The 27,586-nt window shown below is 41.1% G+C and overlaps 1 protein-coding gene across 1 annotated transcript in view; it reads right to left on the bottom strand.

Annotated features, from left to right (window-relative positions):
* Window positions 1-27,586, bottom strand: part of ADCY5 (adenylate cyclase 5) — a 205,485-nt gene that overhangs the window by 60,650 nt on the left and 117,249 nt on the right. The window contains exons 2-3 of the mRNA XM_019290188.2: window positions 24,087-24,236; window positions 18,925-19,046 (exon numbers count right to left, since the gene is read on the bottom strand). Coding sequence (XP_019145733.2) covers window positions 18,925-19,046; window positions 24,087-24,236 — 272 coding nt within the window. The remainder of the gene's footprint in view (window positions 1-18,924; window positions 19,047-24,086; window positions 24,237-27,586) is intronic.

The raw sequence follows: 27,586 nt of genomic DNA, 5'->3' as shown, positions 1-27,586 counted from the left end.
TTTATTTTGGTTGAAAAGTACCACAAATTGTGTTTTAGGGTAGAGGTGAATACTTTCCTAAGCTCCTATTTCAGTTCTTATTTCCAGCAAGAACTGGCTCAAGATTTCATAGCTCTACAAGGCAAGCTCAGTTTTATGCCTGTTGCCCTATGTGGCTCATGACACTGACAGGAAAAAAAGATGAAAAAGAGCCTGATGGCAGATCCTGCCAGCCTCTCCTCTGCTTAGGGACCAGCCTGATACCTGCCTGCTCTCACCCAAGCACCAGGCAGGGGAACAGAAAAGGCGAGTACATGGATTAGAACACCCCATAACTGCTGGCTCCTGCTGATTCCACCATTTCTGAAGGGCAGCACAGGGCAGGCTGGGCTCACTGCTCCAGCTGCTGCTGCCATGGGAATGCCAGCCTCTGCCTGAGTTTGGCTCTTCCCAAAACCACCAGGACACAGTGGACTGTAAGGCCTTCATGAATGGGATGTCTGGCTGCTTTCTGCACAGCGCTTCAGAAAGCTGCAAAGGCAGACTGAGCTGAAATGGAGGGAGGCACAGCTAGGAGGCAGAGACAAGAAGAGAACACTCCCAACCTGCTGAGCTCAGCTTTCCCATTTTTTGGTCTGTAAAGCACTCACACAACAGTTAAGATACACCTGGACAAGCAGCTCTGGAATCAGCAGAAGCCTGAGTGCAACATCCCAGACCAGCTCAGGTCCATCCCACTGCACAGGGAGTCCGACTACTGCAGGTCCTTTAAAACTATCTCCTGTAAGTCAGGTGATCCTTGCACTACTGATGTACCCTGAGGCAGAAGCATCCCGGGGTCTTTGGGATGGCAAAAGATGGCAAAGGAGAACTTTCTTTGCAAGTGTGCGGGGGGAGAGATTTGGCAGAAAGCAAAGAAGAACATAAGGAATAAGAAGAGCTAAGGACAAGGTAGGAAGCAGGAAACCACATGAGACATTTAAAAACCACACACATCTACAGAGAATGATTTTGAAGTGCAGACTTAAGTGTCTGAAGCTAATACAGTTATCAAAGGAGGGACATGACACAGGTTTCCCTGCAAATGCAGGATTATTCAAAATGCTAAATTAAATCATCAGTGCTTCTAATGTAAAAACAAAAAAACCAGTCGTGTTCTATTTCAAGACATGTGCGCACCATGCACGCCAGCCACAACATAAATCAAGCAAGGCAAGAAATACAAACCCTATCACCATCACAACGGTAATGCCAGTCATGAATATAAACACCATGTGTTGCTGGAAACCATACACCACAGGCACTGCATGGGAAACAGAACAAAACCCCAGACTCGGTGAGCTTTAATGGCTTATAATAGCTGCAAAGTGCTTCTGACTGGATGTCAACCAAAGCCATGGTATTTTACCACAATGAGCACTACCTACAAGAGAAGAAAGAGTTAATATGTCATAATGGAATAATCATTGTTCACTAGAAACAAGCATTCATGAGCAAAGATGCAACAAGGATGCTGCTGGCTATAGTCTGCCCTTGTCGGTGAGCTCACTAGGCTAATGGGTGAGGACAGTGTCTCAGGCTGCTACAACACCATCCACTGCAATTGGTGTTGAGTGTCATTAAGTCATACTGTGAACAAGGAAGAAGAAAGAAGAGGGACGGACTGGGATAAAGTTGACAAAACTCTCACTTGAAAGGCTGGGTTAGGCTCTTAACACCAAAGTAGGCTTTCAGAGAACCACAGTAATGTTAAAGTTGGAAGGGACCTCCGGAGGTCATCTTGTCTAACCCTCTGCCCAAGCAGGGCCACCTAAGTTGGCCCTTGGTTACCCAAGACCATGCTCAGATGTCTTTTGAGTATCTCCAAGGTAAGAGCATCTCTTCAGCATTTTGGCAAATGAGTCGATTTTTGCACTTGAACATCTGTTTAATAGCCAGCTCCCCTCCAGCAATGTAAGCACAGAATTATTTTCCAGCTTCAGTGGCATAAACATAATATTAAGTTAATCTAGAAGTTTCTAGAATAGACAAGACACCAAGACACATCCAATCTCTCCTTCTTAGTTATAGCTATTTGGGGATGGGATGGCACAGAGATCCTCTGTGTGCCCTCTCTTCTACTCAGCCTGTGCACAAAATAGGACTCCAGCTTCCAGAAGCACTGAGAACATCTCATCATGCGCTTTCCCTGCTGAATTTGATAGCAGCAACAACAGAAGGACAAACCAAAAGAAGCTGAGGACAAGTTCACAGCAGTGACCATAGTCAGGCGGCAGCGTGTCTGGGAAAAGCAGCACAAATGTAAGCAAGGGCAGCAAAGCCCACCTAGGGAGGGTGAAATGGCCCACACAGGTCATTGTGCTGGGTGACAGCCCAGGGACTGGTCCAGCAAGCTACTTCTAGACTATCTCAGGTCTCAACAGCACGTCAGCCTTGCTCTCTAGGGATGTCTATGTGGCAGGCTAAAGACACAGCCTTAGCGATGCAAAAAATGTTCTCCAGAACAGCAGGACATCAGACAGAGCAGAGGTTAAAATTTTTCCTTTTCCTACAGTCATGGGAAAAAAGCAAACACAACATTAAAAAGATACACATTCTATCCTAAACTTATATGGTCATTTCAGAGAAGATCCATTTGGTATTGGAAATCACCTATTGTTTCAAATGAGCCCTAGCACTGCCGTGACACATCAGCTGGCACAGCTCCCCCTTGGGAAGCAAGACTCATCCTGCACCATGACAGTGTTCCATCTTGAGATCAGTCATGCCGGCTCCCACTTGCTCAAGAGGGTGAGAAGGCACATATGTACACAAATGCTGTGATAAGCAAAGGAGTACTGGCAAGAGAGAGAAAAACACAAAATAGGAGGAAATACACACAAAAACCTTACAAAACCAAAACCCTGGAAAACTGTGAGCCTTTTCACCTTTTTCCTTTAAAACAAAAGGCAGAAAGCCTCCCTCCCATCTCTCTTCCAAAGCTGCCTAAAATGTAAACCAAACCCACATGCCATATTTGAAAAGTTCACTCTGCAAGGCCATAATAAGTGAATCTGGTGACAGCAAAAACCAACAAAGGAGCAGGAGACCAGATGGCTCTGGGAGACACTGGTGGCAACGTGCAAACTGCCAGCCACAGCCACTGCATGATGACAGCCAGGCTCATTGCAAAGACACAAACTGCAGAGCCCTGCTTTGGCTTGATTTTCTCGTGTTTGCTCTCAGGTGAGTGTTACTGGAGGCCAGAAGTGTCCGAGGGGCTCATCTGGGAGATGCACATCTCCAGCACAAACACTCCACATTTGTGGCTGCAGCTCTGTCTGCATTAGCAGTGCTGGGAATGCCCCATGGAAAGGATCTGGCCCTGCTGCTGCTCAGGAGCTGCTGAGAAAAACGGCACCATACTGTCCGTCATGGTCAGCGCTCCTCACCTCAGTGCCTGTGGTCTGTCCCTCACTGCCAGCACAGGAAATGAGAAGAAATTTAGATCCTGAAATCACTAACCAGAAGGGGAAAAATGCACCAGTCATTCAAAGAAAAGTTTTTCCATGACCTCCCTGCGTCTACAGTTCACAAGCATGAGTAGCATCCCCAGTTACTGGAACTTAGCTATAGCTAGGCAACACCAGTACTCTTCTTTTTTTTTTTTTTTTTTTTTTTTAAACATGAAAAACTTGCTATCCTCTCCTTCTAAACATTTGGAGTTACAAGATTTTCCTATTTCAGCAGACTATATTTAACCAGATTGATTTTTCAACGGAAACAGGAGTAATAAATAGGCTTTTGGGAAGAAAAACTACTTGAGGAAGGCAAAACCAAATAAAAATAGATATGGCTACCAGACAAACTATAGATGTGACTTATTATAGATGGCTTTGAGATGAGTGAAAGGAATTTTATTCCTCCATCATTGCCAGCCGAATTAGATGCTGCTGTCTGTCAAACCTGAAAAAGAAATCCAACCATCCTAAATAAGACTTTGGGTTAGTAAGAAGGAAGAAATTTAGATGTTTTTCATGTATCTAAGAAGGGACTGATGGGAATGCCAATTTTTTTCCAGTTGTTCTGGTCAGGGAAAAAAGCCATGTAAATGCAAAAGATGCCAAATCCATTCCATCTCCAAGGAAGCTGAAGAGAGCAAAGCTGAAGGATAGCACCTTTTGCAGGAGGGAACCATGTGTAGTGCTGACCCCAACCTTGTGCCTTTGCTGTGGCTCTGAGCAAGCCCAAACCCACCCAGGTCTGCCTGACCAGTACAAAAGAGCTGGCAGGTCTGTCCAAACTGGACCTGAATCCAGCTCACACCACAATAAATCTCAGATTCATTTTTGTTCCACAAGAGAGCCTGAAATCCAGAACTGCATGTAAAAGAGAAAGGAGAAGCCATATTCTGGTTTTCAAACTTCAGGTGTACTTTTTCTTGTGAGCATTCCTGCAGTCTGTTTTCTGGAATTAGAGTGATCTCTGATATCAAAATCCTGCTGTAAACCAATAAGTAAGACAACAGAGCTAAGAGAATTCTGAAAAACAGACCAACACAGTTGTAGTTCTATTCAGGGCAGGAAGGCACTATTCCCACTATTCCTTCCTGCCTTCTCTTTGAGACAATACCTTGAAAAATCGACTGAAGCTATAGAAGCAGCATGGTAGGACAAAGAAACAACTAAAAATTTAGGCATTAAAGCAAAAGACAACCTGTTGCAAAGAGGCTGTGTGCCAGCAATCAATTGGTTGTCAGGGAAGGCAAGAGAGAATAAATTTTGTCACAGTTAACAGTTCCACATGTATATTCAAGCCCAGGCACATGGCATAGACATGAAATTGCCTCTAATCAGGTTTGTGATGCTTTCTGTTGTATATTGCTCAGGTCTTTGTATTTGATGAAGAAAGAATGAGCTCTTCATAGCTGTGAAAACTGCCTTCAGTCTGTTCTTCTCTGGTATCATGGATATTCAGGCAAACAATGATGCTTTTGTATTCCCTAACCAAAAAGCTGCAGTAATTCTGCATGCAGCCGTCACTTCAATCTACCCTTGCTTCTTCGCTCTTTCCAGTGTCTTTCCCACTGTCCTGTCCTTTTGGGATTTACTTACTTTGTCATTTCAGCAAGTCAGGGTTTTCCTTCTGGAAAGTCACTACATAATGAAAACATTACATTAGTATATAAATGTCATAATTTAAAACATTAAGGAGCAATTGTGCCATTCCCAAAGTGGGTAGGGTAGCAAAATACGCAGACTCCCAATGGACGAGCTGAGAATGGACAAGTGAGGTGATGATCTGTGTACACAATTGCCACTGGTAGCTTGTTAGATCAAGAATACAAAATGGCCATTTGGTGGGAAAACTGAGTGCTGAAGAACACAAACTTCAGTCTTCCTGCCCTTTTTGGAACAGTCAGGATGAGTGGACTCGCTACCCCCCCACTTCTATACTTTTAAAGGTAGTTGAGCAGTTGTGTTTTTAAAGTTACACTGATGAAACAGTAAAGAGAAATGGCCCCAGAGCATTTAGACGCACTTAACTGTGTACACTTTAAAATGGTCACTTTTCTGAGAAACACCAATGAACATCAGTGGAGAGGAACTGTAAAATGAAGACATTCCTTTGTCAGTTATTTTCAAAGCTGAAATGACTGTCCGAAGAAAATGGTGCAGCTCATTAACTGAGGGATCAATATTATTTGATTAATAAACAAACCTGATAATAAATTTAATAATAGACCACATCATGTTTTCAATGACAAGGGAGATTAGTTGCAATATCAGAGTCAAATGAAAAAATCCTGCAGGAAATTGAACTCATTATCTGGTTGTTGTACACTACATTAATTTTCCTTACCTGATAAGAAGCAGTAATGAATAGATACCCTCAACTCACAAGTAAAGTCTCCCAACTTTACCAGGACTATAATTTAACATTAAGGGGTGCTTTTCCTTTTTAAGATGTGACCTACCATCACATCTTAATTGACCAGTAGCACTTGGGTTGATACCTATCTTTGGTTCCTTTTGGTGACACAGAAAACTCCATCTTCCATGAAGAAACAAAGTAAATATAATGAAATTCTGTACAACCAGTACCAGCAGTAAACCCACTCCTCCTCAGAAGGCAGTTCAGGTGAACTTACTACGTAAGGATTTCTATGCAAAGATGGTCCTTGAACAGGGAACATGAAATTCCATGCATCTCTTCAGCCTCTAACATATCTCATATTCCAAATATTTGGCATATTTCCATGATTTCATAGGTAGTAAGCAGTGACATTAAGCAACTGTTAAAATGTCATTGGAGCTAGAAAAACAAAACCACACTATTTCCTAGAGACAGAAGTATGGTATATGGATAAAATACATAAAGATGCTCAAAGTGTCATGGGAAAACCCTGACAAAGCAGGAATGTGAATCCTGGCCTCCTAAGTCCGGGAAACATCCACACAAACCCTACTCCTGACATGATAGAGTGGGAGCCATGGTGATGTCAGGTCTGCTCACTGCATATGTCAGTCTCTCTAACTTTCCCCTAAATCTCCCCTGATTTTTGCAATCAGTGGTTTCTTCTCATAATGAAGCAGACATATAATTTTAACTTGATTTCAAGAGAATTACTGTAATTGCCACCACCAGAATAATAGATCTGCATATAAAGAAATGGCTTTTCTCTTGCATTTTCCATTGGAAAATTTAATTTCTCTGTTAAATGCATTAAGATATTTCACTAAGCCATTTGCTTGCTACTCTCAATACTCACAAAATATTATCTCCAAATGCAGTTCCTGCAAACAGCTATTAGTTTACCAGTGAACTAATATCAATAAAATCAATAGAGTCTGACCAGATCTTCTCTATAGCATAGAAAGCCACCTTGGAGACCACTTAAAACATGTAATATGGTAATGTGTCGCATAGCATAAAAATAAGAGGAAAGTTGCTGTTTCAGGTCTTTCTACACCTTATGCAAAACCAGTCTAGCTAATTTCTGTTTACTTCCTATGCCACCACAGTAGCAGCAATTTTGGTTTTCACAAAGCTGCATGAAATGGAATTTAAGTGCTGGGGAGGACACATACCCATCTGAAGGCTAGCACAGCTGGCAATAAAATTGTGGCTAACGAGTCACAGGACAAACAGGTTGGGACTTTCCCTGTTGGCGATCTGGGGAATCCAGAGCCGAATTCACTTGCAGAGAAGGAAGAAGTTTGAACAAACTGCCTCAAGTGAAATGTCTTTTAGAGTATCCATGTTAACAGCCACACAGAACCTGTCCCTAGTACAGATACATTCAGGTTTCTAACAGATGCCTTGGATTAGAATAATTTGCTCTTCCAGACAGGAGTAGCCATGACTGTAGTAAAGGGTTTCTAAAACAACACGTCCGTGTTCTCCCTGGGGGTCTGTGCTGTAACTGCATGAATTGATGTGGTACAAGTTTCCAACATGAACAGGGCCTGGGGCTGTCAGGCAGATCTGGAGCAGTGGAGAGGGCAGTGGGAGGAAACAGAGCATGCGAACAGAACACAAACCGTAAAGATCTTTAAACAATCTGGAATCTGCAAATGGCAGCTGTGGTATTTGGTGTTTGTATGGCTGGGTTTAATGCTCTTATAGTTCAGATACCAGGAGATGATTCCCTATTCTTATGCACCAAGCCACTCTCCGAAAGCCTGAAAATGCTTAGCACAGCTACTCTATTTCTTATATACCACAATAAACAAACTTGCAGAAGTGCTGGGTTCTAATAGCCACTGCAAAGAAAGAAAGAAAGGCGGCGGAAAAGCGCAGCAGCCCACACAACATCAAATGCTGGTAGGCTCAGTGCTAAATAGCAGATGATTCTTACTGAATAACTGCCCTAGATTTTGCAAACAATACAGAGAACAGAAATAGAAACCCATTTACATATTGCTGTTAATAACTTTATTTATAGTGTCACAGCTAAAGCACAATAACTGCAGCCATGGCTTAACTTGAAAGCCATTCACTGTGGAAGAGTCAGACAGACACTGTTTTCTCAATCCTTATGCAACCAAAAAAAAATCCTGCTGACAACATCCAGTCACCAGAATCCTTGTAAACAGAAACAGAAAAGAAATTAACAGCAGTCAAAGGCAAAAGCAAATCATCCCCAGGATCGCCTTGGCCTCTCCATCTTCTAGGTACTTAGGACATGCTGTGGTTAATCTAAGACCACCGGGGCTAGAAACCCTGGCAAATAATTTTTCACTTCAGTTTGAGCCTTGAGACAGCATCTTACAGGAATACTTGACTTTTATTTAATTTATTTCTTTGGTCATTATTTGTTGTTTGAATTAAGTAATACAGACAGGGCTCAGAGTAAGTCAGCAGCTACAATAACAAACAGTATGTGTCCAGCATTTAAGAGAGTCCCTCCCATATCCATGCTGCCATCTACACGACTGTAGCCAAATCTTACCTGGGAGTCAAAATTCCTGCCAGTTAAAATACCACTGGCCTGACACAAAAGACTGGCACAACTTCAAGGTACAGAAATGTACACAGAAATTTGTATCCTTGATTCCATGGTATTTTGCAAATGCCTGCTATTTACAAGTAAATGGAGTGAAATTGAAAGCAAGGCAACCATCTCCTAAGACCCTTCACCCAAGATGTGAGAAAACATGGATCTAATTTTTCCTGTGAACCCAGCCTGAACTGGACAAGTGGCTATTTTGGATTGGGAACAGGGGTACCCTCAGGATTTCATGCTACAGCTGCTCATTACATGTAAAATACTCAGAATAATTAGAGGCAGAGACAGCAAGTGCTCCGCTCTGCCCTGCTGATTATGGTGCACGCTGTGACATGGGACAGTGGGATTCAAGCCGCTGCTCCGGGGTTTGATTCTTTTATGTGAAAAAATGAGACAGAGTTAACAAAAGAGAATGAGGATGCCTTCTTCATTTATGGCCTCTCCTAGGAGATGTGGCCTCAAACGCCCTCTGGTACATGGGAAAACCAAATCCAGATAACCTACCCTGGCACGTGGGTTGAGCCTCTACACTCCTGATGAGCATGGTGTGCCTCATCACTTGTGCTTCTTCAGGTCTTCCCTACCACTGTGTTGTACTTTCTGCCACATGGAATGTCAACTGAATTAATTCTCTGTGTTTCCATTTTAGAGGGGAACAGAGAGAAGCCCCTTTGGCACAGCAGCCCAGCCGAACTGCCCCTCTCGCTCCCCCCGCGGATACAGCCAGTGCCCATGAGAAGTGCCCAGCACAGAATGTGTGTGTTTGTGCACACTCCCTGCTCGCTGCTTCAGCACAACTCCTCAGAGCCTTCAAGATGTAGTCATCAGGACATTTCTGCAATGGGAGCCAGGCATTTCTGAACTCTGATCAGCCTCACTACCAAGTCAAATTAAAGAACTCATGGTCTGTCTCAATTTTTAAGTTTACAGACAAGATACCATTTTCAATTTACTCCTTCCCCCATTGCATACTTCCAAGGAAAAACAGCTCAGCAGGCAATTTCAGTGTTCCTGGGCTTTGAAAGAAATTTGTAAACACTTCCAATTTCAATAACAAAATTTTATGCAGTTTTCAGTTGAAAATTACAAAGAGTACAGGATATTAAAAGCAGAATATCCCTTACAATTTACGCTCTGTAACAATTTTGCCTTTACATGAGACGTGTTGTCCTAAACTGTGACCTGCTGGCCACTATTCTGCAGAAGGGGAGAATCTTAAGGAAGAAAGGCAAGGATGCGAGTTTTTTCTCATTTTTAATTGAAACAAAGTAGAACTATTAAATGAAAAGGCCTCTTTTTCTCTTGCTTGGAAAGGAAATGAATCTCACAAAGGGGCTTACAGTAGTTTTGAATGCAACCCAGAACAAAAGGTTCCAAATGAAACAGAATAATTATACTTTTATGGATCAGCTCTTGGCATTTGTTGAAGCCTGATCTGTAACTGCAATTGCTCAAGTTCCCCTGAGCAGAAGCCAAAGTTTTGTTTGTTTTGTTCTACAAATTGATTCTTATTAGCTCATTCTTTGGAAACAGCCAAGGCACAAAGCAGCGGCGCATTGGTGTGCATGCTCCCGGGAATGGAGGCTCTCCACCAGCACTGCAGTGGCCCATAACTGCCCACTGTCTACACCTGCTTGTGTCTGGTTTCCATTCTCTCTTCTCTTTCCCTCCAGACATGCTAACAATTGGCAAATTTGCTCCTTTTGTTCCAAGTTTTTTTTGTCTTTCCCATATTTTTGCCTACCTCTCCTCCCCACTAATATCCCATCAGCTCTGTGACATCGGTTCTCTCTATTGCTTCATGGTCCAGGGTGTCACAAAGCACCTCTCTGAATTGCTGCCTCATTCAGCATGGATGTATGGGTCTGCCAGGCCTTGGAGATAACAAATTAAGTAGTTGTGAGAAGAAGGAGGGTTGTCCTAGTAACCTTCTATTAGCAGCATTCCCCACAGTGAGCAGGAATGGATCCAGCGTATGATCACACTCTGCAAAGAATCATGCTTAAATTAAAACCCTACCCAAACCACCACCATCCAAAAACCCTAAAACAATGAGCTGACACGGTGGATCAAACTCACTACTGTAACTCTGCTGGGAAAATTCCCCACTGCTTCCTACATGCACCTTCCTTTTCATGTGAGATGGCAAGTTGTGCTTCCAGATGCTCTGCACAGCTACTGATGGGGACAAACAGGCATTTACAGCTATCTGACAACTGAAAAAAGCTCTGGTCACCCAGCCTTCTCCATGCCACTTACTGGGGAGTTCTCTGCAACAAGAGGCTAGGAGAGAATATTTTGCTGATAGTCACACAGATCCAAGTTTTATAAGTAGTCACCACACCAGATTTTTCATCTTGGGGGTTGGTTCTGTAGAACTGGAGATGAGGAAGTTGATTTTGAATGTTGATGATCCTCCTATATATTTAAGGCATCAGTTTAGGAGGTTGATTCAAAATAGGGACATGGTTACTGGTCAAGAGCTTCCTTAGATTTTCTCAGTGCCTTTGGGAGCCTCAGATATTTGCCAAAATCACATACAGCACCCATAAAGATCTCTGTTGGTCAAGGTATCAAGGAAGATAACTTATATATTCTTATATTTTGGTTGCTTTTAAAACGGCATCACACAGATACTTCCCAATCTCTGAAAGCTATCTGCAAACTTCTGAGTCCCCAGAAACTACACAGTTTTACAAAACCTTATTCCCACCATTTAAAACTGTGTTCATCCTTCCTGGGCTTTGTAACAAAACCACAAAAGGGCACAGAAAAACCTCAGTTTTCTAAAAAGAGGACTTCTACCATTCCACAAGGGCAATGCCATGCCAATGGGATGTGTGTGATGAAATTAATTTAATCTTTGGGTCTTTTGCCTCCTTTGCTCTTTTGTGCAGTCCTCCTTTGGTGCTCCTCATTTGTTAGTTCTGTTTCTGAAGTGACCTGTTCTTAGTTGGGTTTCTTATAAAAACTCCCCATACAGAATTATGCAGACTGCACAGTCAGTACCAGCCTCTCCCCAGCTCTTTCACCAGTTAGTATAAAGCAAAGTTAATAAAAAAGAGAAAGTTTAAAAACTACACTATGACTTTCATTTGCTGGAGGACATAGGCTCAAGTTAGCAATGTACTTACTTGAGTCACAGGATGCCAGACCACTTGAAAGCTCTTCTCCACTAATTAGTTTCAGCTTTTGTCTCTTCTTCATTATTTATCCAGTGTCAAAATTATATATACACCAGTAGGAACAGATGCGCAAATTAGCAGCAATTGTTGAGGGATATAAATATAGTGTAAGACAAGAGAAGTTAATCCATCCCCATCCAAAACTGTGCCTCTGTTTTATAGCTTCTGTAAGAGAGCTTCAAGTAGTTTTGCAAAGTTCGCTGCATGACAGAATAAAAAGTTTAACTAATTTTTGCTTTTCAGTCATTATCATCTAGGGAGGAAGCAAAAAGGTAGGATGATTTTAATAAGAACCTCTTCAAATGTTATATAAACTCTATGTTCTTAAAACCACTTTGCATGTTAACTACATGACAAAGCAGTTCATTAACTGAAATTTCACAAAGTCTTTACAGGAGAAAAGCAACTCTGTAAAAGCAAGTCTTCACAAAAGAAAAGTTTTGTTCAGAGAATACTCAATTTTTCTTGTCAAGGTTACTCTAGAGTATGGAGGACTGGAAGTGAACTAGTTGAATAAACATAATTTGATGCACTTTTTTGACTATAAATTTGATACATTTGTTTTTATCAGGCCAATCAGCAGTCATACTTACATTTTTAAAAATTTAATTTTTTCTTAGTACTACTGGAGAAAAAAGAGAATCCAAATAACCTTGATGAGGTAAAATTCTGCTCTGTAAACTTCTGCAGGCACCTTCATTATTGTCTCCAAATTACTATTCACAGTATTTCATCATTAAAACATCTAACGCTCTTCAATCCATCACCCTGTGAACTTCACAGGCCCCTGTGTAAACTCAGAATAGCAGGGTGTGAATTATACATCACAGGCCCTTCCTAATTGCTGATGGCTTGCTGGTGGCTGCAGATCTGCAGTCACCTGGCACGCTGCACTTTTGGGATGTTATCTTTATTACAACACACGTGTTTGAGTAGAGCATCCAGCGGGGTGCCTTGCAGCCAGTTATATCTGTTTCGTTCTTCAGGGGGTACAAGGCTCCTTCACGCCCTTGAAGACACCAGGAGCTCCCAGCAGGGGAGATCACAATATATTCCCAGTTCAAAGAGAAAGATCATAGATCAAATGAATACTTAAACATGTTAGCATGTATTTGTTCTTAAAGGTTGCTGTGCACACACACAAAGAGGTAGCTTTGCTAAAATATATAAACCTGCTGTATTTTTTGGCTTAAAAGCTTTCATGACTGATCCATTAATACATTTATTATCGAGAGGGAGTGATCCTGGGTTGAAACATCCCCTGTAAACTAACACCCAGCCTTATTGCCCAGCTTTGAGGTCAACTGCAGGTGTAACAAGGCTGAAAAGTAAGCGAATTTATTTAAACATGAATTTTAGTGTGAATTACAATCTCCAAAAAACAAGTGACTTTTCCTCTCAAAACCAAGAAATTGACTAGGAAGAGCCAAGTGATTGGTGGTGGTAAGAGCAGAGTAATTCACCTTCATCCATGGGTGAAACCTACTCCTGCACTTCCTAAAGCTTATTGCTAACTTGAAAGAAAAAAAATCTGCAACATTAAAAAGCAAAGATTCACCCCTGGCAGGCATAGGTGAAACTCCCAGGATCTGGCTCTTGACAGGGAGAGTTCCTGCTTAGGTAAAATTCACTGCTGTCATTTGGGGAAAGACGTGGGCAGGCTCATTTCCCTCCTACTCACTTTTCTCATCCTACAGCCTCAACCAGAAGTTACAGCAATTAAATGCTCTGAACTCACATGAAACCCACAGTTACCCCCCACCTATGGGCAAAAATAACTTTCTACTGCTCGTGGGCATATACCTTGAATAAGGAAAAGGAGGGAGAGGTCTTGCCAAGACTTGATTCTGAGAAACAACCAACCAACCAACCCATCAACACACTTTGGAGGAAATCGAAGCTCACGGACTGACAGGGAGAGCAGCAGCAAGGATGCAAGACATGGATAAAACTGGCTCTTGGGCTTTCTCCTGCTTAATGCTGCTCTTCCTTGTTTTTACACATAAGCCATCAATTTTCATTCTGCTTCCCCTCAAAAAGGAAAGAAGACAAGGAGGAAGATGGATTATACAGTAAATATTAAAAAAGTTATTGTTCCTGCCCTTTCCTGGCAATGAGGCCTTCCAGAGAAATTAAAGATATACAAACTTTGGCTGAGATGAGGGATTGTGTAATCTTTGAAATTACCCATGGAAGAACTGTCAGAAATTTATACCTATCATAATGTAATTATATTTATTAAGGATGGTAAGTACTTCACCACTAAGAAACATTAAGACCAGAAATCCTGTGTGTGAGGACAGTGGGAGGAGGGAAGAAAAAGATGTTTGCTTAGTTGAATTTTTCCTCAAATGTTGTAGTTCACAATTCCATTGAACCTTGTAACCTGGGAATTTAAAAAAAATCATAAGCAACTAATATAGGCATCACAACACCTAAAAGGTGAAGAGGTTAAGTTGAAACAGCTGGTCTGAATACCCTGACACTCAGCCAAAGTGCAACTATTTGGTCATTTTTAAGCAGAGAACTTTTTGGTGTTAGAATGTCATTAAATCAGAAGACAAGTTACAAATGCTTTTCATTTAAAAAGCTGAAAGCAAATGGTCTTGTTTCATTTCTGCAAATGGTTTAGTTCAAGTTGTCAAGAAGTTTAAGAAACTCTGAAAACAGGTTAATGTTGTTGAGTACATGATTCATAAGAATTATGTGAAGGGGAGAAGAGAGGAAACTGTCACTTTTACTGCACTTGGATGCCAGCCCTAAAATAAGCTTCTTGGAACAGTTCATCAAAGGAATTTCAGTGGCAAAGCCAACATTTATCCCTTCACAGAGGACTTCAAGCCTCCTTTTATAGCACAGAGATTACTATATTTGGCCAAACCTAGATAACATTAAAGCCATTATCACTGCAGTGAGACACTATAAATAGCAATAGTAGTGTAAAACACTTAAAATTCTGTCTGGGAAGCATGATATATAAACAATATTATCTATGCATTATTTAGCGCTTGTCTATCAGACATAATCTCATTCACGATAACATGAACAAATTTAGTTACATAATTCACCTTGTTGTTTACCCAAAATTACTTGCATAGTCTTGGGAACTCCTTTCCTGATTGCTTTTGACAATAGACTTTATATTTAACACACACACATATGTGGGAAAGGTCAAATCATGCTCTGAGGTTCTGGATTTGTCAAAGTTAATTCTCATTCAATAAATCAGCACAGGAAACTGTTTCATTCTCTGTTTAAAGGTTCTGTTCACGTGCATCAAAAAAGAGTGTATTAACCTCAAACATTTTCATCTTTGTTTTGTCACCATACTAAAATTTTCAGAAGACCATAATCCTGAAACAAATTTTGCTGCCAAAAATTACAGGAAGTTATATTTTCATTGTGGATAAATTAGTCTCTGAACTTTACTTTCCATAACAATAATCAGGAGATTATGAACTCATTTGCAGGAAGTCCAGATAAAAAGATTTGCTCAAAAAAGATTGTCTTTTACCCATACAGGTCAAAAAGACCACTGTATTTTGCATTTAAAAAATCATATTTCCACTATGGAGAGATATCCCACCCTCTAAGAGAAGTGTAACTCAGTAAGCAATATCATAGCAGAACTGCTCCTTGTTAAAGGCTGCGTTTTACAGACGTACTACTACTGGTACTTGAGGAAGAGCTCTTCTACACAGGTTTAAATTGAATTTTTTTTTCTTAAACAAAAAGAAAAAAAAAAAAAAGGAAGTGTGTAACCTCTTTTTCTTAAAAAAAACCCCTGAACTGTATAACCTAGAACCCAAAACTAGCATATAAGAGCAAACTGGAAAGTTAAGGACACTTAACTTTTAAACTGAAAAAGAAAGCCTACATGCATTAACTTCACATAATTTTAGAATAACATTTTCTGCTGGTAGAGTGGTTTGGGTTTGGTTCTTAATTAAAATTAGAGGTGGTCTCAAAAGCCCAGACCCAATCATCCCTGAAAATTAAAATATTTAATCTTGTCTGGAAGAGAACTTAGTAAGCCACTTCTCCCACACAAAATGTCAAACCAGGCTAAGTGCACGAGGCTGTGCTCCTGTGTCTCCTGAGTTCAAAGGACCCAAGTTAAACTCATCTGGATGGAAACCTCCAGAGCCTCATTATTTCCATGTGAGTTTGGAGAGAGACCTCACTCTGAAGATCCAGCAAAAACCAAGATGTCAGGTTCCAGGCATTAAGACGACAATCAAACTTTTAAATCAATAGCTAACAAAAATTCTCATCCATTATACTTTTGTTTAAAATCTATCTTTATACTCAGTCTGGGAGAATGGTGGGGGGAAGAATCACTGAATACAGCTGATGGAGAAAGAAAACCCACACTTCTGTGCGAACACACAGACCTTCCCACTCCTCTGAACTGCAGAGGAAATGCTCCTGCTGATAAATCATCAACAGGAAGCCAGATTCAATGGCTGGGCACAGCACCCTTGCACTGACTTCACATACTTCTCAATTGCCTTGACACAATAACCTTTAGCTCATAAAAACTTGGATCTTATGACATTTTCGAGTAGTGACGAACACAAAACAAAATTGCTTGGAGCATTCTCATCTCAAAAGCCTCCCCTTGAGCATTTCCCTGTGCAAAGTAAAGAGCATGCTTGCTTTTATTCAGCCAGTTCATTAATCAGTGTCACCGAGATGCTACCTCCCCCCTCCACGGTGTTTCTGTGTGCATGTAAATGCTTCAAAATCATCCACAGTCATTCCCACCAGAGGTGGTTTCAGTGCACCCAGGCAGGAGCAAAGGCTCCGTGCTGAACTCCTGGTGTGAAATGAGTCATTTGTTCCAAATCATGTTTCCTTTCTTCAATATTCGTACTTAGTTATTCATTTCCCTAAAGTACATGAAGATGAGATGTTCCTGAGTTATTTTCTGTTTGCTCTCAGCACATACACTATTTTATTCCTATTTCTTATCTCACTTTTCCAGCCTTTTCCATGATTTCAGTGGGTTTTGATTTAGGACCTCACAGGGACAGATAACAAAGCCCACACTTTGAGGAAGATATCATTTAAGTTGTTTCCTCTTGCAAGATCTTTTGAGACCTTAGAGTCCCTTTGCACTGGAGATAGTCGGCACCTGCAAGGGCTTGATTCCTAAACACCCATTACCATGAGGAACAAAGTTAAAATTACTTTTAAGCTGCAGAAGTGGAACTATTACATAAATGCTTATCTTATTCAATAAATATGCAAGATGTGAAAATTAAATGTTTGCAAGCATCCTGTTAGCTGCCCATCAGGAACTGACTGGTGCACATGACCATTTATGTATATGTGTTTCACCTTTCATGTTTCTTCACAGCTGTAGCTGAAAATCATTGCTGAATCTCCTTTCTCTACTCTTAGCCATGTGTCATTTTTGAGATCTCCATGTCTTCATACCAACCATTATCTTTGGGCTATTTTTTCCAGTCACTATTGTTCCATCAGATTCCCCTTCCCCCTTTAAAATTTTCCAGTTGCAAACTTAGTTCATTATTGTTTATTTAGTTTTTGTATATGTAGTCATATAAATTAAAATTTCAAATCAGTATCATCCTAAAGAGATAATCAGCTTTACTAAGATTTGACTACGGAACAATTTTCAAACCTACAAAATAATGACATGGAAATTGATGTGAAAGACTAAAATACCATAGTCTCATGCTGTACCTAATGAATTGCACTTAGTTTGAATGTCAAGTTGACCTTTGAGTAATGGACAAAAGTAATTCACAAACAGCATCTATCACTAGAAATTTACACACCTACTTGAACAAGCTCAGTGTCATTAAGGAAAAAATGAATGTGAAGACACAAAACTTAATTTACTGTAGCACAAAGTCTGCTGAGGGCACTGTGGACGGCCTCTTCCCCTCCCCTTCATCACCATGCATATATCCTTTATTTTTCATCACTGAACCATTACTGTCTTTGATTTCTAATACTGTTTTTTTCTTCAGTATTGCTAGTGGATCTTTATCTCTTTACTGAGTCATAACCAAAAAAACTGAAGGGCTGAATTCCATCCAAGCGAGCACACAGACTTGCCCTGATTTCAGTGAGTTTTATATAAGACTCTACATTCAACACTGAGCAATCTCCCAATTTTCTGCTTGTACATTACCTCTCCCAGCTATCCTCAATCCTAAGATAATGTCTTCAAATGCATCAGAATTTCATGTGGATGTTTCCACGTCAACTGTTGGAGGGTGTGGTATGTTAGAGATGTAAGAAACTCACTTTCATCTGTTGAGCATAAAGTATCCGAAAATAAAATTCACCATCATACTCAAGCTACATGAGGGAGAAAGGCTACACAAGGAGCTCACAGGAAAAACTCTTTTTGTAAGTGGAGATGGAAAAGGAAAGCTTTCTGTCTCCAGCCCCTTTGTCTCAAAAGAAGTACTTATAAACTGACAGAGCTGTTACACAGTTCCAGGACCTGGCTTAGCTGAGACATAAGTATCTCCAAAGAGATCAGGTACCACAGCAGAGGTGAAATGCATCAAGATTAAATTAAACTTTGTAACTGCAGCCTATAAAGCTATCAAGCCATCTGAAGCACTATTTTATTGCCTCTTCCCTGGGAAACTGGACAGCGGGAACCAGGAGATGTTCAGAAGCTCCTGGGGCTGGACTACTCCAGCAACACAGGCTGAGTTTGATTTTGCATGACTTGCCAGAGACTGGTTATCAAACCCTTCTCCTCATTCAGGTAGACCAAGGAGAAACACATTGCTGGGTGACTGAGCAGGTGTCAAGGCTGTCACTAATGGACACCCTTCTTATAATTCCAAACTGCCAGAAACCACTCCAGAAAATCTTAACCTTAGCCAGGCTCTGCAATTCACCCTGAGGGAAGTGTTCCTAATTTTTAACTTGCATTCCATCATGTCTTATCAGAGGGGTGCTTGTAACCATCCAAAAATAACTGAACCCCAATATAATACCTTCTCAAAATCATCAATACTTACTGCAGGAAAGAAAAAAGGGAAAAAAAAGGAAAATGTAAGGAAAGAGATCAGTTCAAGTCACTTCTCAAAGCAAGATATTGCCGGAATGAGGCAATCCTCCTACCATCCTATAAACAAACTTTCAAAAGTCAGCTAGCGACACTTCAGAGTCTTTACACTTATTTTGGATCATGTCCCACTGACATCTTCGTCCCTGGGTGTTCAGGGCCAAGCACTCTTTCCCCATGGCTGGGAGACAGGCTGCTGTTCTTACCTGACATTGTCGTGCTTCTGGATGTAGATCTTATGAAACATCATGTCTTCCTGTTTGGCATTAATGTCAGCTTTCATCTCCATGGCAACATGTCGAGGAAGTACAGAGAGCAGGAGACGCTCCTGTGGAGTCAGACAGATGAACCAATTAAAACACCTGCTGCCCAGTTAACAAACACACTTTGTTCCTTACTGGGGAGAAATGACTCATCAGTTTGGTGAGAGATGAGTACAACCAAGCAAAATGGGCTCCATAAACCCAGTAGCTGATCCCCTAAGCAGTCATATGCAATTCTGTTCCCAAACCCAACAGTAAGAATTCAATGATTTTAGAAGAAAAACTATTATTTTTCATTCCAGATGCACTGGGCTTACAATCATTGTTGCCGATTCTTGCAAATGAAGGAACCATGCAACTCAAAGTGTCCGCGCACTGTTCTTGGAAGGACCCTGATAAATGATATTGTCTGACCTCCCACACAGTCTCTACACACCACCACGAAGTCTTCCTTCACCTAACACCAGAGGAATGATACCCCAACACCCTTGGGCACTATTTAAAATTCCTTCCTTGCTGATCTAATTATCTAAGCACATTCCCCCAGCAGGCACAAACCTGCTCTTAGCAGTTAAAATGTTGTAGAAACGCCCCGATAAAACCAGCATGAAAAGTATTATACTGCTACACTTTAAAGTGCTATTAGTGCCCAACTGCATTAAGACCTGTGAACCCACCCACTCACCTACAAGAGTATTTTCAATAACCACATATCATCAGCAGTTTGTGGCTTTCCTTGCCCCTCATTTGGCACTTTTATTTACTGATCATATCTTTCGTGACTTTTTAAACATTATTTTGCAAGCTGTTCTGTATAGACTTAGCAAAAATTGACAAAATGATGACTTTCTGGTGATTCTCCTAGAAGCTCACATAAAAACAAGTGCTTGTTATTATTCTAAATTTGGTGCCAGTTTCACACAGAAATTATAGAATTTAAATCTGTGGGTAATTTGTGCCCCAGGGATGCATCTGTTTATATCAGAAATCACACCTGAGAATGCTGCCCAGAGCTTAATCCTATTCCCAGTCACACCCCATGAAGTTCAAAAGAGTTTTCTATGGCTCATGAAGGTGGGAAGCATCTCCTTTGGGATCTGCTCTGCCATGGTCCAGTCCAACCTGCAGGCAGTGCTCTGGGCTAGCTGAAGAATCCCAAAAGCTTGTGCCACTCTTGTCTTTATTTTTCTTTCCCTGCAGTGAGCAGGAGGAAGAAAAGGGCCTTCCTTCTTGGTGATACAGACAGAAGGTGGTGCAAATGAAGGTCCCTAACCTTATCTAACAGCTCATTAATTCTCAACAACACAGGGAGCAGCAGGGCTCAAATGCAGGCCTGACTCAGAGGGGTCAGCAATCCTCTCCCAAGTACTCACGTCACCAAACCACTTGCCTGTCCTGCAGTTACAGGCACATTTCTGGTTTCTAATTCCTAGTTTTAACTGAAAGTTCACCATTTATTCCTTCCTCTAAGGAGAGAGAGGAACCCTGGCAGAACCAGAGGAAGACGAATTCACTGAAAATGTGCTCAGCATGCACTGAGACGTTTTTTAATCTGTGGCACTGCTCAGTACTTCTTTTTCCCCCTTCAGTGTGCACCTTAAAGAGACTTCTTTAAGATTCTGCCTTCAGTCTTTGAAGAGATAGTAATAACACAGAAGATGTGTTAGAGGGATTTCTATCTCTGCTTAAAACTGCATCAGTCATGAAAAGATAGTTGTTTCTTAAAGTACTGTCACCTTCACTAGCATGCTGCAGGTGCTAACAGTTACATATCCACATTTTTTTAAAAAAAGCAGCTCATGAATCATGCACGTGTCCTTAGGCTTCTGTCAGCTATTGGTGCACTCCTTGAGTGGAAAAGCACAACACATTTGTATGTTTTCCAGAGTAAATGGTGTATACACTGTTGTCATTTGCATATTCTAATAGGCATCCTCAAATGTGTGAAAGTTGCTATTTTATGTGTGATTTTACACATCCTGTAAATAACTTGGAGCTTTATGAGAGGTTCAGGGGCACCCACAGGTTTGGAACATTCCCTGTGGGCGCACGAGCATAGAGGGTTTACTTGCTTCCAAAACAGAGACACATTCAGGAGCCTGAGTGTCTGTTAGGAGCACTCCAGGAGATTGTCATGTACATTTCCGAACAGCTTTTACTTGAGAACCCCCACCCCTACTCTTCCTGACACCATAGGCACTGCCAGATTAAATCACCAATATTTTCAAGACACTTGAGATCTCCAGGAGCTGCACTAAGGCTGCTCTGAACTAATAATCAGGGAATAAGATAGGCTCATCAGGTGAAACAAAAGCATGTGGCACAACATCCCTTCATGCAGCTACTAATTAGGAAGTTGAGCTGTGTTACAGAGCTGAGCATTATCTTTATTCTCTTTGCTTGGAGCCATCACAGTCACTGAAAATAACCTTTGAAGCTAACAGGAGAAGGCTATAACAAGTGCATTTGTAAGGCATAAGCCACATTAAAAGGCCTTCAAAACAACCAAATCCCTAAATTTTAGTTCAAATGGAGCAGAGAAATTAGGGTCTCCACTAGAGTATAATTTTCATTTTGGTACAATAACTAGAAAGTGCTGCAGCCCTCGCTGTAAAATCACTTATTATGCACCAGCGAGGTGACTAGGACTGCTGTTCTACAAGTATAACAAGGCAGCATTCTGACCTGATAAAAAAGCAAGAGCAAATCCATATATAATTCTCACTTCAAAATAACATGCAAGTATAGTTCCACTGAATTATACATTAAACAAATGCATCCCAAGGAGCACTAGTCTCTAAAACAGGCACATAGATGAAGGAGTCCAACACAGATTTACACACATACACATGGATATATGTGTGCATGGGTACACACATTCCTACAACTCCGCATAGGAATTTTAAGTATTTATGTAGTACTCTCCCAGGATGACCTCAAATCACTATAAATACTTAGTATCTTAAGATTATCCATTTATTCTCAGGTTTAGTAACAGTTACTTTTTACAAAAATGATGCTGAGATGAAAAAAGGAGAGAACAACTTTACAGAGACAAAAGACATGCAATGCTATTGCATTAAGACAGTGCAGTCTCAACAACCCATCTCTTACTCAAATGTTATTTGCTCCCTACAGAGTATGGAGAACACCTGATTTTTCATCCAAGAATATTTTTTTCTGGGCAAACAACAGTGATTCCTGTTATAGCTCTGCCCTAGGTTATATCAAGTAATGAAATCACAAGTGGTCTCTTTTCTGCATTGGACATTCTGGATTTTCTATTTACTTTCTGGTTAATTTTGGGTGCTGGTAGATCCTTAATAAAGGAAAATAAAAGGTCATTTGCCCAAGACAATCTGCCTGTCTTTAACAGAGAACAGCACACAGGAGCACCATCGATCTCCAGAAAAAGACAAGCAACAATAAATAACAGTGTTGGGCTGCACAGTTGTGTTTCCCTCCACCCCTGTTTGGAGACTGGCTCTCCCAGATGTGGGCTAAGCTGCCCTTTTTTGTGTCTGCTGTCACATCATGATTATCTCAATGCATTATGCATAGAGAGGCATCTGAACTGAACCTGGAGATCAATGTCAGTTCAGGCTGTGGCAGCAAATAATCTCATTAGGAGTCTCCAGCTGCCAGGTACTGCTGGAAGGACTGAAGAGCACTTGGCAGTGACTGGCTTTGACCCACATTTTTCTGATGTCCTGGCTTTCTTATGTGTGGTACAGTACTTTCTGGAGAAGGAGAGTAGAAAAAAGCATCAAGATTTGTCAGGACTGTTCTTGGGAGCTGCTTCTGAGACAGAAGTGTCCAAATCCAGCACAGCACAAGCATTTGAGCCGTGTTGCTAAGGAAGTCTCTCGGCAGGGAGGACAGAGCCGTAATCAATAAGTAAAATGGCATCTTCTCTTGGCTCAATCCTTTCCTCCACTTCAAGATGTGGAAGGTGGAGTGGCTGCTCATTTCATCTTTCTGAGACTATATTTGTTCCAAAGGATAAAGGAGTCTTGAGTGTGAATCTTGTTTTCATACATAAAGTATCAAATAAGTACGTGTACACGTTATTTCACAGTAAGGATTGAACAGCAGCTATGTCAGCCAGAGGTACCTCACAAAAAACTGCCAAAACACAAATCCATACATGCAGCTGAGCTGAGACATGAAGGAAAATTAATCTGAGTTGCCACAGAGATGCAAAGACTCCCCAGCTGATTCATTCCCCTGACTTCTCCCCAAACCCACAACCAAGCTCTGAGATATCTCCCAAGGGATGAGCGGAAGTCCCGTTTCATGATTCATTTTAAATTGGACTGAACAGACCACTATGAGAGGTACTGCAGGACAGAGATATGTGTTAGCAAGGGAATAGTCAAGCTGCCCCAAAAGACCTTCTGTGTCTAATTCCAAGGACACAAGAGATTCATTGCAAGAGAACCCAAAAATTAATTAGGGGAGCAGATACATGCAGTACCCTTGACAACTCAGCTGTATGTTGGCAGCAAGAGGGCTTTTTATAGGAAAAAACCAATGAAGCTGATGATGAGTCTTACTTTTTGAACAAATACAATTCATGTGAGGCCCATAAGATATAGAGAGGTGTGTAAGAAGGTAGGAACCTTTGGGAAAGGAGAGAAGAGGACCTTCTTTGGAGCCATCAAGGAATATTATGTTGTGTGGACCAATTCTTACCTGCATTACATCTACCTTTTGGCAGTGGCTTGGCAGACAATCATGCCAGGCTGACCTTACAAAGAGGGTCAGTACAAAGCCTGTGTGTTGTACCTGCATTCAACACCTGGCTTCAATGATGGGTGCAAAAAAATCTATGCAGACTCTTTGTATACTGTGTAATTTTAATCCACAGAGCACATACCACAGGATATGCTGCTGTGTCTGGAAAAGTCCACCAGAGTATTGGACAAGAACTACACCCCTGAACTTTCTTTCAAACTTTTGAAAATCCTGTCCTCTAGCATCAACCTATTCTTGCCTGGATTACTCATGGAGCAAGAAGCCTTCAAATCCCATCCTACAGGAACAATTTGCATGCTAATTCTGTTTCAGTATTTTAATTTTTAATTTCCAGCTGTTGCTCTTACCTGCTGCTGGTTTTCCCTTTGAGAATGCAGCCTGGCTTGTATGCATTCCCTGGTCTCCTGGAAAGCCTGTCTTTGGGACACCTCTGCTGGGTAGTGGGTACACACGCCTACAATGTTTGTACAGGAGAAGATGAGGACATTGGAGACCAGCTGCAACAAAAACAAAAGAAAAAAAAAAAGAGAGAGAGAAATACTTGGTTACACTTTGGAAATCTGCCATTGGTAACAAAGCACCAGCCAGAATCCAGCCCCTTCCATGACTCCTTAATCCAACACACATTTAAACCTCAGGCTCTTAATTCCAGTGTATTTTGCCTCTCTAGTCTCTAAAATATAAAACTTCCATATATGACCTCAAATATATGTTCTTACCACTGTGTACTACTTCACAAATAAAATGTACAATTTCACTGGTAATTCTGCAACCTCGCTTTTGGTTATCCATTATCTTGGGACTACTGTGACACAATTCAACTAAAAATACATCATTGCTCCATCATTTGAAGTCATTTATAACTCACACACAGAGATCTGGCAGAGAAACACAAATATTTCCATGTTTGTGTGCCTACATATCTGGCTCAAAAACATTTCGAAGGTACAATAAATACCATTATTTTGAAATAGTGCTTAAAATACTGGAGGTAAAGTGTTGGTATTCACAAGGTTTCAGAGGAACTGAAGTAATTTTTATAATCTAGTTCCAACTCAAAATTTTATAGTACTAGATAAAAACATAAGTTTTTTACATTTCTATGCATGAGTACAGAAATTAGTTGCTATGTTTGAGGCATATTTCAGCTGGACAAGCATGAAGGAAGAGCTATGCCACTCTTCTACTCCCATGTGGGTTATGTTTTGTAAGGAAGCAGTCATATAACTTTTGCTGAAAACTTGTGTTGCAACCTTTTATTTTTTTAATAAAAAGGAAAAAATATTCATGCCCACTGCTGGTATTTGTTTCAAGCAAAATTCTCAAAGCCTGTTCTGATGGTTTAATGTAAACCTTTCCCTTAACAGAGGTCAGTCCCAGTAGGACTTTTTGAGACTTGCACAAGCTGTACCAGATCGCCCTTTGAGGACAGACTTATTTGAAACACCTCTCGTTTCTTCCAGGGGGAAAGACTGTCAGACCTCCAAGATTCTTAATAATACTGATCTTTGCTCTATTCCCTAATGAGCCCAAATATATCCTTTGCCTTTATTAATTTTTTACTTACAGAATAAAAAAAGCAGTTTCCAGATCAGCCCATTCTCTGCAAATATGGAGCCACTCTGAAGGGCAGGGGAGCTGCAGAGCACCCTCAAGCCCTGAGCTCACAGGGGGTGCTCAGGACTCCCCAAACCAACTTGGACACTGTGAAGGAGAGAGGAGCTGCCCCCATCTCAAACATGGACCCACATGCCAAGAGTAACAGCCTCTCCATAAAAACCTGACTGGTGCTACTCCAACTGTTTGACTACATTCACGTGCTAAGGACAGCAACAATTCTTTTATTGACAGCTCTGACTCGAAACAGAATTTAGGCAGAAAAACCTCATCTTTCAGCTCAAAACAAGCAACACCGTCAACTACAGCCAGAGGAGGGACTTCTCTCTGTGGATGGCTGCCAGTAGATGGCAACACTCCAACTTCCCAAGCTCCTGCATCCAAGCTCTGCATTTTGGGCCATGTCCCTGCAGTGAGTTCCCACACTTGTTTACCACACTACAGCACAAGGACCTGCAGGTCATGGACACCCACAGGTGACTATCACCAGTGGCATCAGATGTATTTGCAGACAACTGGTTTTCTAGGACGAAATTATTCTCAACCCCTACAGACGGGTCCTTCCATGCAGAGGCCACAGTTTGCACTGGGAGGAGGCTGTTGAAGATGTAGGGCACACGTGGGCATGAAATAAGTCCCAATCCTAAACTCACACATTCCCTTCACAATTATATTCTCACTCAGCTCTTTCTAAGACTGCCTGGATCCTGCCAGATCCAAGGTCCTCCACCTCTCTCCCCCAAGCTGATCAGACACCAGTCAACCCCCACCCAGATCCTGCCTTAACCTGAGGCAGTGCTGCATCCAATGGGCATTTGATGGTATTTTCTTGGTGGTAATGATAATTTTTAAAGATGAAAAATCCCCCCCAGCATTAAAAAAAAAGACAAGGCTTACTATATTGAAGAAAAAGCTTAAAAAGGGTGCAAAAATAGGGGTTTTCTAGGATTTACTGATTCCCACTCCATGGATGCACTGATTGAGACTCTCAGCCAAAGAACAGCACTTCTACAAGTTCAATCTGGTTAAAATGGGCTCAAAGGGGTTAAAAATAAACAGTATCTTTTGCATGCCCAGATTACAGCAAGACTCCCAAATCCTCTCTATTGGAGCTATTCAGTTGTGCAGTTATTAGAAAATTTTTCAGGGCATATAAAATGGCATAAGCACGTATGATATATTTTGAATGGATAAAACTGAGAACAAAGAAGGTTTTAAGGAAATAAGCAGTTTTCTGCTTTAATCCCAAGACTCTGAGATTTCATTTCACTTACAGTCACTAGCACTAACCCAAAAAACCTCCCCAAAACAGTGACTCAACTCTTGTACCAAGAACAGGAGACAACAGGTAAGTTTAGATGCCAGGCAACATATTGAGAATTAACCCAGCAGAAAGAGGAACACCTCAGCCCTCAAAACAAGCTCTCTTTTGGTCTTTCTTGACAAACTGGTGTTGTGCCAACAAAAAGTCCCCCCAGTGGGGTCCACGCAGAGAGATACAGTTACTGTGATGATGCCTTAAACAGCCAGGCTGTGCTGCTCAAGGCGTGTGGTTCATATTGGACATTGAGACAGGGAGTACAAAAAACATCATCAGAACTGACATTATTGACAATATTTTTGGAACACCAAGCAGTTTAACTTTTCAGCTCTCACTAACGTCACTTTACACAAACCCAGGGGACTTCACAGACTGATTTACAAGACAGACTCAGATGACCATGCTTCCTCAAGTAGGAACAAAAACTATATTGCAATGTAATTTTTAAGTAGCAGGGGACAGACAGGTGTCTGTATTTATTCTGTTTAGCAGGAGCTCATTTAATTCACAGTATAGCATCTCTGCAACACCCTGAAACATAAGGAGTGAAATGACTGTGTATTATCTGTGTTATTGTGTAACTTTTCTGTGAAAATATCAAAGATCTGCAGAGATTTAGAACTGAAGCTCCTACTATTTGCAGCCACAGTTGTTAGTAAGCAAGAGAATTTTGTTCAATATCTGTTCACAAGAATTTTCTACACAGGCATTTTAAAACACAATAAAGCAAAAAAAAAATTCTAGGAGCAATAATTTTTTCACAGCCCTCTGTCTTAACAAAATAATTTTTTATCATGTTTGCCAAATGGTACTACTTGCTTATCAGCTTCTGTGCCATTTTGCTATGGTAACCAGCTTCAGTCCCAGGAGGAAGGAGATGATGTAGATACTAAAAATCTGATTCCCTAA

Source organism: Corvus cornix, chromosome 7, assembly GCF_000738735.6.
Source record: "Corvus cornix cornix isolate S_Up_H32 chromosome 7, ASM73873v5, whole genome shotgun sequence".
Classification (NCBI taxonomy): domain Eukaryota; kingdom Metazoa; phylum Chordata; class Aves; order Passeriformes; family Corvidae; genus Corvus; species Corvus cornix.
This window is presented reverse-complemented; position numbering and strand designations above follow the sequence as displayed.